Raw genomic sequence first — 12,106 nt, forward strand, 5'->3', positions numbered from 1 at the left:
TTTTGCTGTCCTAATTATTTATCCTTCAATCTGTACTAGGGGTCATGTTGGATAAGCTCTCCGGAAGCGGCGCTGGAGGATGGTCAGCCCCTTCACGAATTCGATTACGGCTCATGATGTTATGTAGCGCGAATTCGGATACTTTCTATGATAAGCTTTCATCATGCATGGATCTTTTTTCACAAGCCTGAATAAAGTGCACTGGTATGAGCGATATGCAGGGAGTGATTTCAAAATAACATGATGCATAACAATTGCAATGTTGATGAGTATAAAGAAAGAATAGAGAGAAGATAGTTCTATCCCTTGCAGCGGTGTAATTCATCCTACTGTTACCGATAAGAGCTGACCAATAGAATCAATGGGATCAAGGCTCCGTGATGAGAAATACAAGTCGTAGAACTCGTCGATTTTAACATACAATTGCTATATACACTTAATCCTTGGAGTCGAGTTGCTCTATATAAGAGAACTAACATTCATTATTTCTATAGAACGGTATGTGGCAAACAGAGCAGCCAAATAGAGTTCTCGGAGCCATGGTTGTCAAAATTCGTGAAACGAAGACGGTTTACCGCGAAATCGTGCCGTAAGGTCTTGAACTGTAAGTACTAAACCTAGTGGTTTCCGGCGAGGTTGAGGTTGGGCTGGCTGTAGGAGAGCTGGGGGGAGGGGGGATGCTAGTACTGAAGCGTATGTACGTGGTTGTAGAGGGGGGAATTAAGGTAATAGTTTACGTTTCGGTAATAGCTGAGGTATTATATGGCTTTAAAGCGGTTTTTAAGGTATCTGGGATATTAAGGCTTAAAAGCAGGTTTAGAACCAAGTTTAGAACTAAGTTTATAACTAGGTTTACTAACTAGTTTACTAACCAGTTTAATAGTAGGTTTACTTAGGTTTACAGTTAGATTTACAGTTAGGTTTATAGTTAGGTTTATAATTAAGTTTATAGTTAGGTTTATAGTTAGGTTTACCCTTATATTTACCCTTATATTTACACTTATATTTACACTCGTATTTAAAACCGTATTTATAATCGTGTTTAGGATTATATTTAGAATTATATTTAGGATCGTATTTAAAATCGTGTTTAGGATCATATTTAGGATCGTATTTAGGATCGTATTTAGGATCGTATTTAGGATCGTATTTAGGACCGTTTTTAGGTCCATGTTTAGGTCCGTTTTTAGGTCCGTTTTTAGGTCCGTTTTTAGGTTCGTTTTTAGGATTAGGAGCAGGCTTAGGAGCAGGCTTAGGAGCAGGCTTAGGATTACTTAGGAAGATATTCTTCTACTTTATTCCGCCACTATTAAGCATCCCAACATGCCCGAACGGGCTCATATACGCTTTAATAACGGGGGCGAACCAGAGCGCTTTCCCCCTAAATTTGTTATAAGCCAAGATCACTGCACGCCCACTCGATTCAAGAAACGGAAACGCGCCGAGAACCAACCCAATTCCCTACTCAACAAACCTCAGACTGCGAACCCGAGTCCCAAGACGCTATCACAAAATCCCAAAAGCTCTAATGGGACGGGATACGCGCCAAGGAGACAGCCCAACGGCGTTAATACAAACGGACCGTTCAACCTCAACAGACATTCTCACGGCAATCCGAAATGGGATAATAAGGACATGAGAGGGCAGTATGGGCATCCGATAAGGAAGAAAGAGGCCCTCCTTCCTATTCGAAAGGCTCTCCCTATTTGGTCGCATGCAGCCGAGATCAAGGAAGGCCTCCGAGGTTCCAAAGATGTCATGTTGCTGGTGGGAGAGACGGGAAGCGGAAAGAGTACGCAGGTCCCTCAGTTTCTCCTTGATGAGCCATGGTGCAAGGGATGTATAGCTATCACACAGCCGCGTCGAGTGGCTGCAATCTCGCTGGCAAGGCGTGTGGCAGAGGAGATGGGCACACTACTCGGTTCTTCTTCTCCCTCAAGCAAAGTCGGTTACTCCGTTCGATTCGACAACTTAACCTCCCCAAATACTCGAATCAAGTTCCTTACAGAAGGCATGCTGCTTCAAGAGATGTTGCGGGATCCATGGTTGAAACAGTACAGCGCGGTTATTGTGGACGAAGTACATGAGCGAAGTGTCAATGTCGACTTGCTATTAGGCTTCCTAAGAAATCTAGTGACAGGGGATAAAAAAGGACGAAATGGTATGCCACTCAAAGTCGTCGTAATGAGTGCAACGGCGGATACAGAGAGCTTGTTCAAGTTCTTCAACGCAGGTTATCAGAAACGAAAGCCTAAGCATATTCGAAATGCTAACAGTATTGATCACATGCCCAATGGCACGGAGGATTCAGAGTCATCCTGGTCCGGTATATCATCATCCGAGGATGAAAAACCCAGGGAAAAGTCTTTAAAAACACCCCAAGCGAAGAGATCTCCACAATCAAATACGAATGGAAACGTAAACCATTCTTTAGAGTCTACGGATTTTGTTTCGAAGTTTATCTCGACTTGCTATATTGAAGGGCGACAGTATCCTGTCAAGATATTTTATCTACCAGAACCGACACAAGATTTTGTTGAAGCGGCTCTGAAATCAATATTCCAGATTCACTACAAGGAGCCCTTACCTGGAGATGTGCTCGTCTTTCTTACTGGTCAAGATACAGTTGAAGCTCTTGAACGGCTTGTAAATGAATATTCGCTCGGAATGGAGGCCGACGTGCCGAAGGTTGGTTCCGGTTCTTCTTCTCTAGTACATGTACAAGTGTCAGCAACTAAATTCAGGGCCTATTTTAAAGGCTCGAAGGTTAACATCATCTGCATCATTCTTGTTATACTCTACTCTTTCGGCTTTGTACCTTCTAAACCTCTAACGGAAATTAGATCCTAGCACTTCCACTCTTTGCTGCACTCCCTCAATCGGCCCAGCAGAAAATTTTCTATCCAGCACCTCCAAAGACTCGCAAGATCATCCTCGCCACCAATATCGCCGAAACATCAGTTACAGTTCCCGGTGTTCGCTATGTTATTGACAGTGGCAAGGTAAAGATCAAGCAATTCCGTAATCGCCTAGGCCTTGATTCTCTATTAGTCAAACCTATCTCTCAATCCGCAGCCATCCAACGCAAAGGCCGTGCAGGCCGAGAGGCACCGGGGCAGTGTTACAGGTTGTATACTGAGAAGGATTACCTTGAGCTGCAGCTACGCACGACCCCAGAGATCCTAAGGTGCGACTTAAGCCATTCTATTTTGACAATGAAAGCGAGAGGAGTCAAAGACGTGGTTAGTTTCCCATTTTTAGACCCTCCAATGAGGGAGAGCCTTGAGAAAGCATTGCTCCAACTTCTTCAACTTGGAGCCTTAACTGAAACCGGCGAAATAAGTGATACCGGCTTGAAAATTGCGAAATTGCCTCTTACACCAACCTTGGGTAGGGTTCTAGTAGAAGCAGCTAATCCAGAGCGAGATTGTTTGTTGGATGTTATTGATATCATCTCATGCTTAAGTGTAGAGAATATCTTTCTCAACCTTATCACCGAGGAGAAAAAAGAGGAGGCAGAAGTTGCCAGACGAGAATTATATCGCCGTGAAGGTGACCACCTAACCCTTCTTACGGCCGTTCAGGCCTATGCATCGGAACGGACGGATCGAAAAGCATGGGCGGAAAAGCATTACGTTTCGCATCGGGCAATGCAAAATATCATGGTAGGATGTGCCAAGACCGATATCAAATGCTGCGACTAATTTTATGCAGGATATTCGCAAGCAACTCCGCCAGCAATGTACGCAGCTGAGGTTACTACTAGAATCGGCAGATACCTCTGCAGCACCTCAATCTTCGGAAACGCGCTCAAATAACATTTTGCACTGTCTACTTCGAGGTTTTGCTGCCAACACCGCGCGCCTGATGCCAGACGGCAGTTACAGGACATTAATGGGTAATCAAACAGTGGCCATTCACCCCGCAAGCGTACTCTTCGGGAGAAAAATTGAAGCTATCGTATTCAGTGAGTTCGTCTTCACGAATAGGAGCTATGCCCGTGGAGTGAGTGCTGTGCAATTAGATTGGGTTAGCGAGGTCCTAGCAAGCCTGCATTGATAGGCAGCAAGAGTAATTGTATGCAAAGTGGTTTTGCTGATATCTCATCTGAAGGTTCAATTTGCCTAGATATAGTAGGGATATATTTAACCAAGATGCTTTTTACCACTATATATGAATCGTAGTACATTCTCATCTCCTCCGGCCAACTCCACTCATGCCAGCATCGCCGCCTTTATCAGCAATACTAACCACTTCTCCTATTCCAGCTTTCTCTTGCTCATCCTCCAATGCCATGCCAGCATCGCCGCCTTTATCAGCAATACTAACCACTTCTCCTATTCCAGCTTTCTCTTGCTCATCCTCCAATGCAAGTATCTCTTCCCGGCAATCCCACCATTTCTCCTCCGCTTGGTCAAAGGCAGCCTTCTTGAGTTCCTTGACAGATTTAGCAGCGCTGCCTGTAGCTTTACTGAGTTGTTCCACGACAGCCTCCTGCCATTGCACTGAGGTTCGAGCATAGAAATCTCGCAAGGACTCGAATGGTCGAGGATGTGGTAACGTGTCAGTCAGAGCAGACGTTTCCTCCGCGTTCCCTGTTTCTTCTTGCTCGGTAACTTCTTTCTGCGTACCCTGCGAAATCGAGGTTGCAACGGTACTGGCCGTCTCTGAGGGGTCTCCGTCCTCACCCTCTTCGGAACTCTGGTCGTCCTCTTCATCCTCACTGTCCTCGTCCTCGCTGCCCTTCCAGTCCTCAAGTTCGCGCCTGTAGATCTCCTTAAATCCATCAAGCTTTCCCAAATCAATTGCCCACATTTCATCAAACGTGTATTCCCGATCTGCCTTCTCAAAAGTACCACTAAATATATATAGCACATCGTCCTGCACGGTAAGCTGGGCATTAAACCGCGGGTGCGGCATCTCGAACACCTTGGACTTCTCCTCTTTTTGCTCTTTATTTTCTTCAACCTCTTCACCAACCTTTTCGATTTCCGTATTCTCTTCTACTTCATCACTCACTAAAATCCTGCCCTTCATCTCCAATGCTGCCAGATTCCTAAGTAATTCCTCCTCATCTGCCTTACCTCTTCCCCGCTTTCCCCTCTCTCCCTGAACTGCTTTCTTCGGCTGCGCCCGCGGCCGTCTGAGCGTCAGTGGGAAACACCTATTTCGATCCACATTCCACACAAGCAGCGCATTGAAAAACTCGCTGTCAATCCCTTCCTCGCTCTCTTCCACGTCATGCACGCCGCCAAACATGATGCCGCGGCCCTTGTGGAAAGCCATGGTCGCACCAGCGCGCGGCGGGTTAGGTGGGTTAGCGGGCCGCTTGCGGCGCTCCCAGTAGACTTTGGGGAGGGCATTGGGAGGAGCGTCGGCCGGGAGAGGGTTGATGCGGAGGAACCAGGTGTCTTGGTGCACGACAGGCTTCAGGATAGAGCGTGTGCCGCCGCCACTGCTGCTGCTACCTTTGGACTGCTTGTTAGATCCGGTGGTGGCTTTGACACGAGAGTAGCCGCCGTATAACACGGCTCCGGAGTCATGTGGGAGGAAGGAAAACGAAGACCTGGCATCCGGTTTTGGGCTGGCAGGAGGTAAAGTAGGCGAGTGCCATTGGAAGTTTGTGCAGTCGTAGATCCACAGGTCGGAAAGGTACCTAGTCTGCTGTGACATATCTTGGAAGCCACCCCACAAGATGATGAAGTTCTTGAAAGAGGTCATGCGATGCCCAGATCGAGCTGGAGGACCCTTGCCTTTGCTTTCCAGCCGTGTCCATTCCCTGCTAGTCGGCTCAAGACGCCAGAAGTCGTTGTAGTGGTAGAACGTACCCTGTTTCGGGGAGGAGAATTCGCCGCCGAAGAGATAAATATCCTTCGTGTTCCCACCACGGCACCAGGCATGCCCAGAACGTGGGAGCGGAGAGTTAGGAGAGGTGACACGGCGCCATGTATCTCGCGGGATGTTATAGACAAATAGATCGTTGTAAAATGCCGCAGTTGCACCATTGAAATACTCGCCACCAAATAGAAATAGCTCATTCTCATTTGCAGGAGACGCAATCAGCGTCGCGGAACTCCGTGGGGATGGCGGTTCGCATGATGATTCAGTGACTTTGAGAAACTGCTCTTGTTGGCGGGCGTATTCTGCAAGCACAGCGTCCAAATCAACATCTTCAGCGTCGCTATCATCGTCACGAGGGCCTTTTGTTTTAACTTTCTTCTCCTTTTTAACAGCCTTCTTTTCTTGTTTTTGTGCTACGCGGGCCTTTTTCTCGGCCGTTTTAGCCTTTTTGTCTTTCGCCATAGGGACGTTCTAGAAATGAGATGGGGAAAAAGTCGCGGTGTGATGGTAGGCTCACGTGGCATTGTGCATTTCTTACCATCGTTAGTATTTTATGCAGGCTTCTCCCCGCAGTTTCTCCGACGCCCCAGGTACATTTACAATATTTACAATAACACCACTCGCGAGGAACAACCCTAATTCGACGCCGGTCTCAACTCCAACATGATAGCCGCCGCCAAAATCCTCGAACAGAGGACTCATCTAGTTCCAGGTAGCATCATGACACGTTCCAACCCCTTCACCAGTATAATCATCATTTGTCCGTAGGAAAGCTCAAAATAACCGAGCACTTCTTCGAGGTCCCGCGTGACTACACAAAACCCTCCGCGGGTACTCTAAAGCTCTTCGCCCGGAGTGCGCGCAAGGCTGAAAGGCCCGCCGACAACAGCGACCCCGAAGACAAGAAGAGATCCCAGCTCCCATGGTTTGTGTATCTGCAAGGCGGACCGGGGTTCGAGTGCCGTTCTCCACAAAATAATGCTTGGACGAACACAATTCTGGATAAGGGGTACCAACTCCTTTGCCTTGACCAAAGAGGCACCGGCTTGAGCACCCCGGTCACAGCCTCGACTTTAGGGCTGCGAGGCAACGATCCCGTGCAGGCGAATTATCTAAAGAGTTTTAGAGCAGATAGTATTGTCAAAGATTGCGAAGCTATCCGAAAAGCGTTGACAGCTGACTACCCGGCTGAGAAGCAAAAATGGACTGTTATGGGACAGAGTTTCGGCGGGTTCTGTGCGACCACATACTTGTCTTTCTATCCAGAAGGATTGAAAGAGGTTTTCATTTTCGGCGGGCTTCCTCCCATGGTGAATGGACCAGATGAGGTGTACGAGAGGCTTTATAAGAAGGTTATTCAGCGGAATGAGGCCTACTACCAGAAATATCCGGAGGATGTTGATAGGGTGAAGAAGATAGTAACTTTGCTGCAAAAGTTTGGAGATAGTACGGTAAGGCTGTCGTCAGAGGGATCACTAAGTGCAAGGAGATTTCAGCAGTTGGGTTTGCAATTTGGGGCCCATGGTATGCAATATTTTGTCCTGTAGACTTCAAACGCTAACATTTCTCCAGGGGGGATCGATACAGTTCACGGTATGCTTACTGATATATCATAATACGGTTTCTAAATGCTAACGTCTGCAAAGAGCTTGTCCTCCGCGCTTCATCCGATTTATCTCAGTTTGGACATCTAACTAGGGGAACATTATCGTCAATAGAGCAATCACTCTCCTTTGACGAAAACATCCTCTATTCAGTCCTTCATGAGCCCATATACTGCCAGGGGTAATTATCCCCCATAATTTCACCACCAGGTCTAACTTTCCGCATAGAACGGCATCCAACTGGTCAGCAGAACGTATCATCCAGAAATACTCTGAATTCTCTCTCCCAAAGGATGGCCCAATCTATTTTACTGGCGAAATGATGTACCCCTTCATGTTGAACGCTTATTCCGAACTCCGCAAAGTCAAAGCCCCTGCTGAGCTCATTGCATCTTATGCCGACTGGCCCTCTCTCTATTCCCTCCCTCAGCTTGCGCAAAACACTGTGCCTGTTTACGCTGCAGTTTATATTGACGACATGTACGTTGACTTTGACTTCTCTATGGACACTGCCGGGAGAATTAAAGGATGCAAGACATTTGTGACGAACGCGATGTATCATGATGCAGTGAGGAGCAGGGTAGATGATGTGATGAAAGGAGTGTGGGCGCTCAGAGATGATGTGATGGACTAATAGCACTTTCACCATCATTGTGCTTGGCTGTGATAGCAGCCAAAAATGCCGAATCTAATGTCGAAGTAATAGTATTAGACCAGATAGATTCGCTAATGATTCGATTGAAAGGCACATCAGTCATCAAAGATCAAGCATCTCAGAATGCTAGATTGTTATGCCAGTATTGAAATCACTCTTGACATCAAGCGCCCCCAAAGGTCCTGGGGCAGCTGTGACACCCTGCTTTACTTGAGCTATTCACGAGATCCCACTGGGACGCCCAGTTTCCAACGTGAATCTACGCGTTCCGCTGACCACGCAGAAGTGTCCTCGCATCTTCTAACTCCTGCTCCAAATCCTCGTTCCAGATCCATCCCATTCGACCTTCTAGATTTCGCTGCAGCTTGACCAAATCATCACCCTCAAGCTCGAATTCATACAACATCCCCGCCTGTCTACTAGTAGTGACTAATTTCTGGGTCCTGGGTCTCCTTATCGCGTCGTACGCTTGAAAGGCTCCTTCCAGTTCCTCCAACCTATCGACATCCACAAGAAGGTTACTAAGGACGTAAGCGTCTTCAATCGCCATGCCAGCCCCAGCACCTTGGTGAGGTGTCGACNCATGCGCCGCATCTCCTAATAAACACACGCGGCCTTTGAAGTAAGATTTGGCGGGCGGATGGTCGAACAACGCCCAGGTATCCGGCTTCTGCATTAATGAGATAATTTTGCGCACATTGGTGCCCCAGCCAGAGAAGTCGGAGAGCATTTCCTCTTTGGTGGTGTGGACCACCCAAGTGTCTGAGTCCCAGGTTGGGCGGGAGTTGAAGGCGACCACTGAAGTCGGGTCAGTTCAGTTAAATAGGATGGCAGGTCTCTCGTGGTAATACATCAGTAGGAACAGGGGGAAGTGAAGAAATACAAACCATTCATTGTCTTCCCCTTTTCGATTGGGAAAGTGAGTACATGCCCATGGTATCCAAGATACATTTGACTATTGCGTGCCAATTCATCGCCTAGTAACTCCACGGCTTCGTCCATTGGTATCAGGCCTCTGTATGCGTACTTTCCTGAGAACACTGCATGAGCAGCTGGATCCTTCCCGCCTAACACTATTTCTCGTGTCCTTGACTTGATTCCGTCACACCCAACGACAGCGCTATGTTGAGCTGTCGTCCCATCTGCGAAGTGAAGCACGATGTCTCCACTACTGTCTTCAGCAGTTGAAATGTCAACGAGCCTTTTGCCGAACCGAGAGACGGATTCGGGGACCAGCTTCACCATTTCGTCAAGAAAATGAGCGCGGTGTACGGGTCCTTGGCCCAATGGACACGTCACTTGGCATATCAACTCTCCCGACCGCCCTTGGCCATTCTCTTGGTCATTTGTCCTGACATCTCCGTTGTTTTCCCCGTTATCCGAGCGCTGCACTTCCGCTCCGCGTACCTGAGATTTGCCCAACCGCGCGTCTCCGACCCTGAAATCGAACCAAACCGCCTTTTTGCTCTCCCACTGATTCGAAGTCGCGCGTCTGTCAAATCCTTCCTTGATCTCCGTGTCAATGAGCGCCATGGCACGAACAGCATTCGAGCCAAAGCCCACTCCAGCGCCGATTTCACCAAAGCGGGCGGCGGCTTCGTAGAGAGTAACCGGAATTGAGTTGCGCAAGAGGCCTATAGTGAGTGTTAGACCTGCGATGCCGCCGCCAACAATGGCGATATTGTAAGGCTTTTTGGATTCCGACATGGCGATCGATAGTACCGGCGAGTTAGACGTTCTTAGTGTTGAGGGAACTGTACACAATGAAGTGCTTTCAAGAGGCCATGGTCACGGCGGGAGGAACCGGGTAATATACTCGAAGCAACCCATGGATCGGCGATGGAGAAGCACATTATTGAGGTGCTGTTTGTGCCGAATAAATTACAAGTGCACTATCGATGGGACACCTGGCTCCTGAGGGAGTGCTGACTGCAGCGACGTCATGCATGGTCGAAGGTTTGTTGGAGTACGAAGCCCAGAGAGTGTAACCGAAAGCTCTGGGGAGTTAGTAGAAAGTCCTACAAAATTCTTACCTACCCTACCTTTTATGTATATATTATAGATAATTAGGGGGGTTCGTTCTAGAGTCCGTATATATAGCTATATAAAGTACGGTTATTATTAGGGCGGAGACTTTAGTTTACTTATACTATAACGTTTAGTAATATATTATTTAAGATTATTTAAGAGTTAGCGGGCTTTTAAAATAATATTAATATTAATTAACCGGCTAGATCTATTAATTATTAGAGAATATATTAAGTAAAAAAAATAAGAAGTCCTTTAAAAGCTTATACTTTATATAAGAAGCTTTAGTAAAGAACCTATTATCTGCGCTAATTAGATAGATATCTAGCTAGATATTCACTATATCCGCTAAGTAAAAATCTAATATACGCTAACTCTCAATTAGATCCTAAAAATAATTATATCTTTTAATTTAAAAGATATAATATTACTAGGTAGAAACTAAATTTATTTATAGTTAGTATATTATAAGTACTAGAAAGCGTAGACTAGAAGAGCTATTTAGCTTTATTATATAATAGTAGCTATTATAAATATAAATAAACTATATAAGGAGTTTAGAAAGCCTAACTTAGAAATCTATACTCTAATTTCTTTAAATGCGCTTATCTATAGCGCTAATATGGACATGTCTATGTGGCTAAGCGAGCACTGCAGCAGCACCCCTGCATCTCAGCAACACCAATATCATCAACATTCACAAAATTGAGCCTTGCTTGCTTGCTTTTTATATTAGTCTTATTTAAGAGCCAATACCTTATTTACTTAATTTCTAATAATTAATTGTTGCTGTTAATAACTTAACGACCTATACGCTCGTCTAAACCTTCGCAAATTGTTCGTAAAAACCTTAAAAACTTAACTAACAACGACATACTTGACGAGCTAAACTCCTTAGAGGTTACCTACTAGTCTCCCTTACCTTCCCCTATACCTTTAGGCGATATGCCGGCGTTATAGTCTCTATCCTCTATAATAGCGCCTCTCTCTACGGCTTAATATAAGACTTTAGCCACTAAAAAAGCTAAAGAATAGCTCTAGTAACTATATAAGAAGGACCTAAGAATTAGAAGAGCTTAGGTAAAGGAGGTTAAAGACTAGGCAACTAACTGGAAAATAAGACTCCTTTAGGAATAGGAGGACTGTACTAAAATGCTACGCGTCCAAAAAAAATAGGAAGATTAGGCAACTAAACTCTATATATTAAGCCTCGCTATAGTAATAGCGAGATTAGCTATAACAGTATTATTCTTAACCCTAATTAATAAATTAGGTAAGTTGCTCCTATCTATAGCTAATATCCTAAATACCCTCTTCCCTGGCGTCCCGAATAAAGAGATACTTAAGGTATTTTAGGGTACTTTCTTACCTAATAACCTCTCTTGCCTCTGGATACACTAGCTCTAATCTAAGCCTTAGAATAATATCCTTATTATTAATAGCGTCCTTTTTATAAGACCAAAAGAAGGGACAATAAAGGACTACCTATCTATTAAAGTGTGGGTAGAGGGCTTCCTTAACTATATAATGATTTTAATCATTATATATAAGAATCTTTTAGTAGATTTTATTCCCTAAATACTTACCTTCTATAATTAAGTTATCTAGCTATCTACTACCTACTAAATTACTCCCTTAATAACTATGGCCTTAGAGCACTACTCTATAGTTATTTAAAAGAACTAGTTAGAGCTAGCTAACTAGAAGATCTTTAGTAACTTCCTAAATATCTATTATAATCCTAGTACTTATAAATCCGCATTTATCTTAAAACGCGCGCGAGTAAGCACTAATATCTTAAGGACCTGTTATAGCTTTAATAGAGGGAAGTATAACCTAGGTAAGGATTACAAGTTCCTATATACCTATAGTAAATGCGGTAGCCCGTATACTGCGAGAAATTGCAAGTAGTAATTACTAAAGGAAAGTATTAATAAGGAAAAGGAAGAGGAGAAAAAGGATTTTATTAAGCTATACC

The 12,106-nt window shown here is 45.1% G+C and overlaps 4 protein-coding genes across 4 annotated transcripts; 2 read left to right on the forward strand and 2 right to left on the reverse strand.

Annotated features, from left to right (window-relative positions):
* Positions 1-1,311: 1,311 nt before the first annotated feature.
* On the forward strand, positions 1,312-4,490 carry K441DRAFT_652542 (P-loop containing nucleoside triphosphate hydrolase protein). The gene is made up of 4 exons (XM_067647385.1): positions 1,312-2,688; positions 2,844-3,665; positions 3,715-4,296; positions 4,375-4,490. The coding sequence occupies exons 1-3, from the start codon at positions 1,324-1,326 to the stop codon at positions 4,057-4,059; spliced, it is 2,532 nt and encodes an 843-aa protein (XP_067508704.1). The 5' UTR covers positions 1,312-1,323; the 3' UTR covers positions 4,060-4,296; positions 4,375-4,490.
* K441DRAFT_652545 (galactose oxidase) lies at positions 4,102-6,345 on the reverse strand. Its single transcript, XM_067647386.1, has 2 exons — positions 4,311-6,345; positions 4,102-4,232 (listed from the first exon to the last, which is right to left on the reverse strand). Exons 1-2 carry the CDS (start codon positions 6,301-6,303, stop codon positions 4,192-4,194), a joined length of 2,034 nt encoding a protein of 677 aa, XP_067508705.1. The 5' UTR covers positions 6,304-6,345; the 3' UTR covers positions 4,102-4,191.
* Positions 6,346-6,445: 100 nt separating this feature from the next.
* On the forward strand, positions 6,446-8,167 carry K441DRAFT_652546 (alpha/beta-hydrolase). Its single transcript, XM_067647387.1, has 5 exons — positions 6,446-6,553; positions 6,610-7,365; positions 7,414-7,434; positions 7,488-7,626; positions 7,674-8,167. Exons 1-5 carry the CDS (start codon positions 6,505-6,507, stop codon positions 8,077-8,079), a joined length of 1,371 nt encoding a protein of 456 aa, XP_067508706.1. The 5' UTR covers positions 6,446-6,504; the 3' UTR covers positions 8,080-8,167.
* A 192-nt stretch (positions 8,168-8,359) lies between these two features.
* K441DRAFT_684213 (FAD/NAD(P)-binding domain-containing protein) lies at positions 8,360-9,807 on the reverse strand (the record flags this gene model as incomplete). The annotated part of the gene is made up of 2 exons (XM_067651758.1): positions 8,360-8,898; positions 8,988-9,807. The coding sequence occupies 2 exons, from the start codon at positions 9,805-9,807 to the stop codon at positions 8,360-8,362; spliced, it is 1,359 nt and encodes a 452-aa protein (XP_067508707.1).
* Between the last annotated feature and the right edge of the window lie 2,299 nt (positions 9,808-12,106).

Source organism: Cenococcum geophilum (assembly GCF_001692895.1).
Source record: "Cenococcum geophilum 1.58 unplaced genomic scaffold K441scaffold_4, whole genome shotgun sequence".
Taxonomy (NCBI): Eukaryota; Fungi; Ascomycota; class Dothideomycetes; order Gloniales; family Gloniaceae; genus Cenococcum; species Cenococcum geophilum.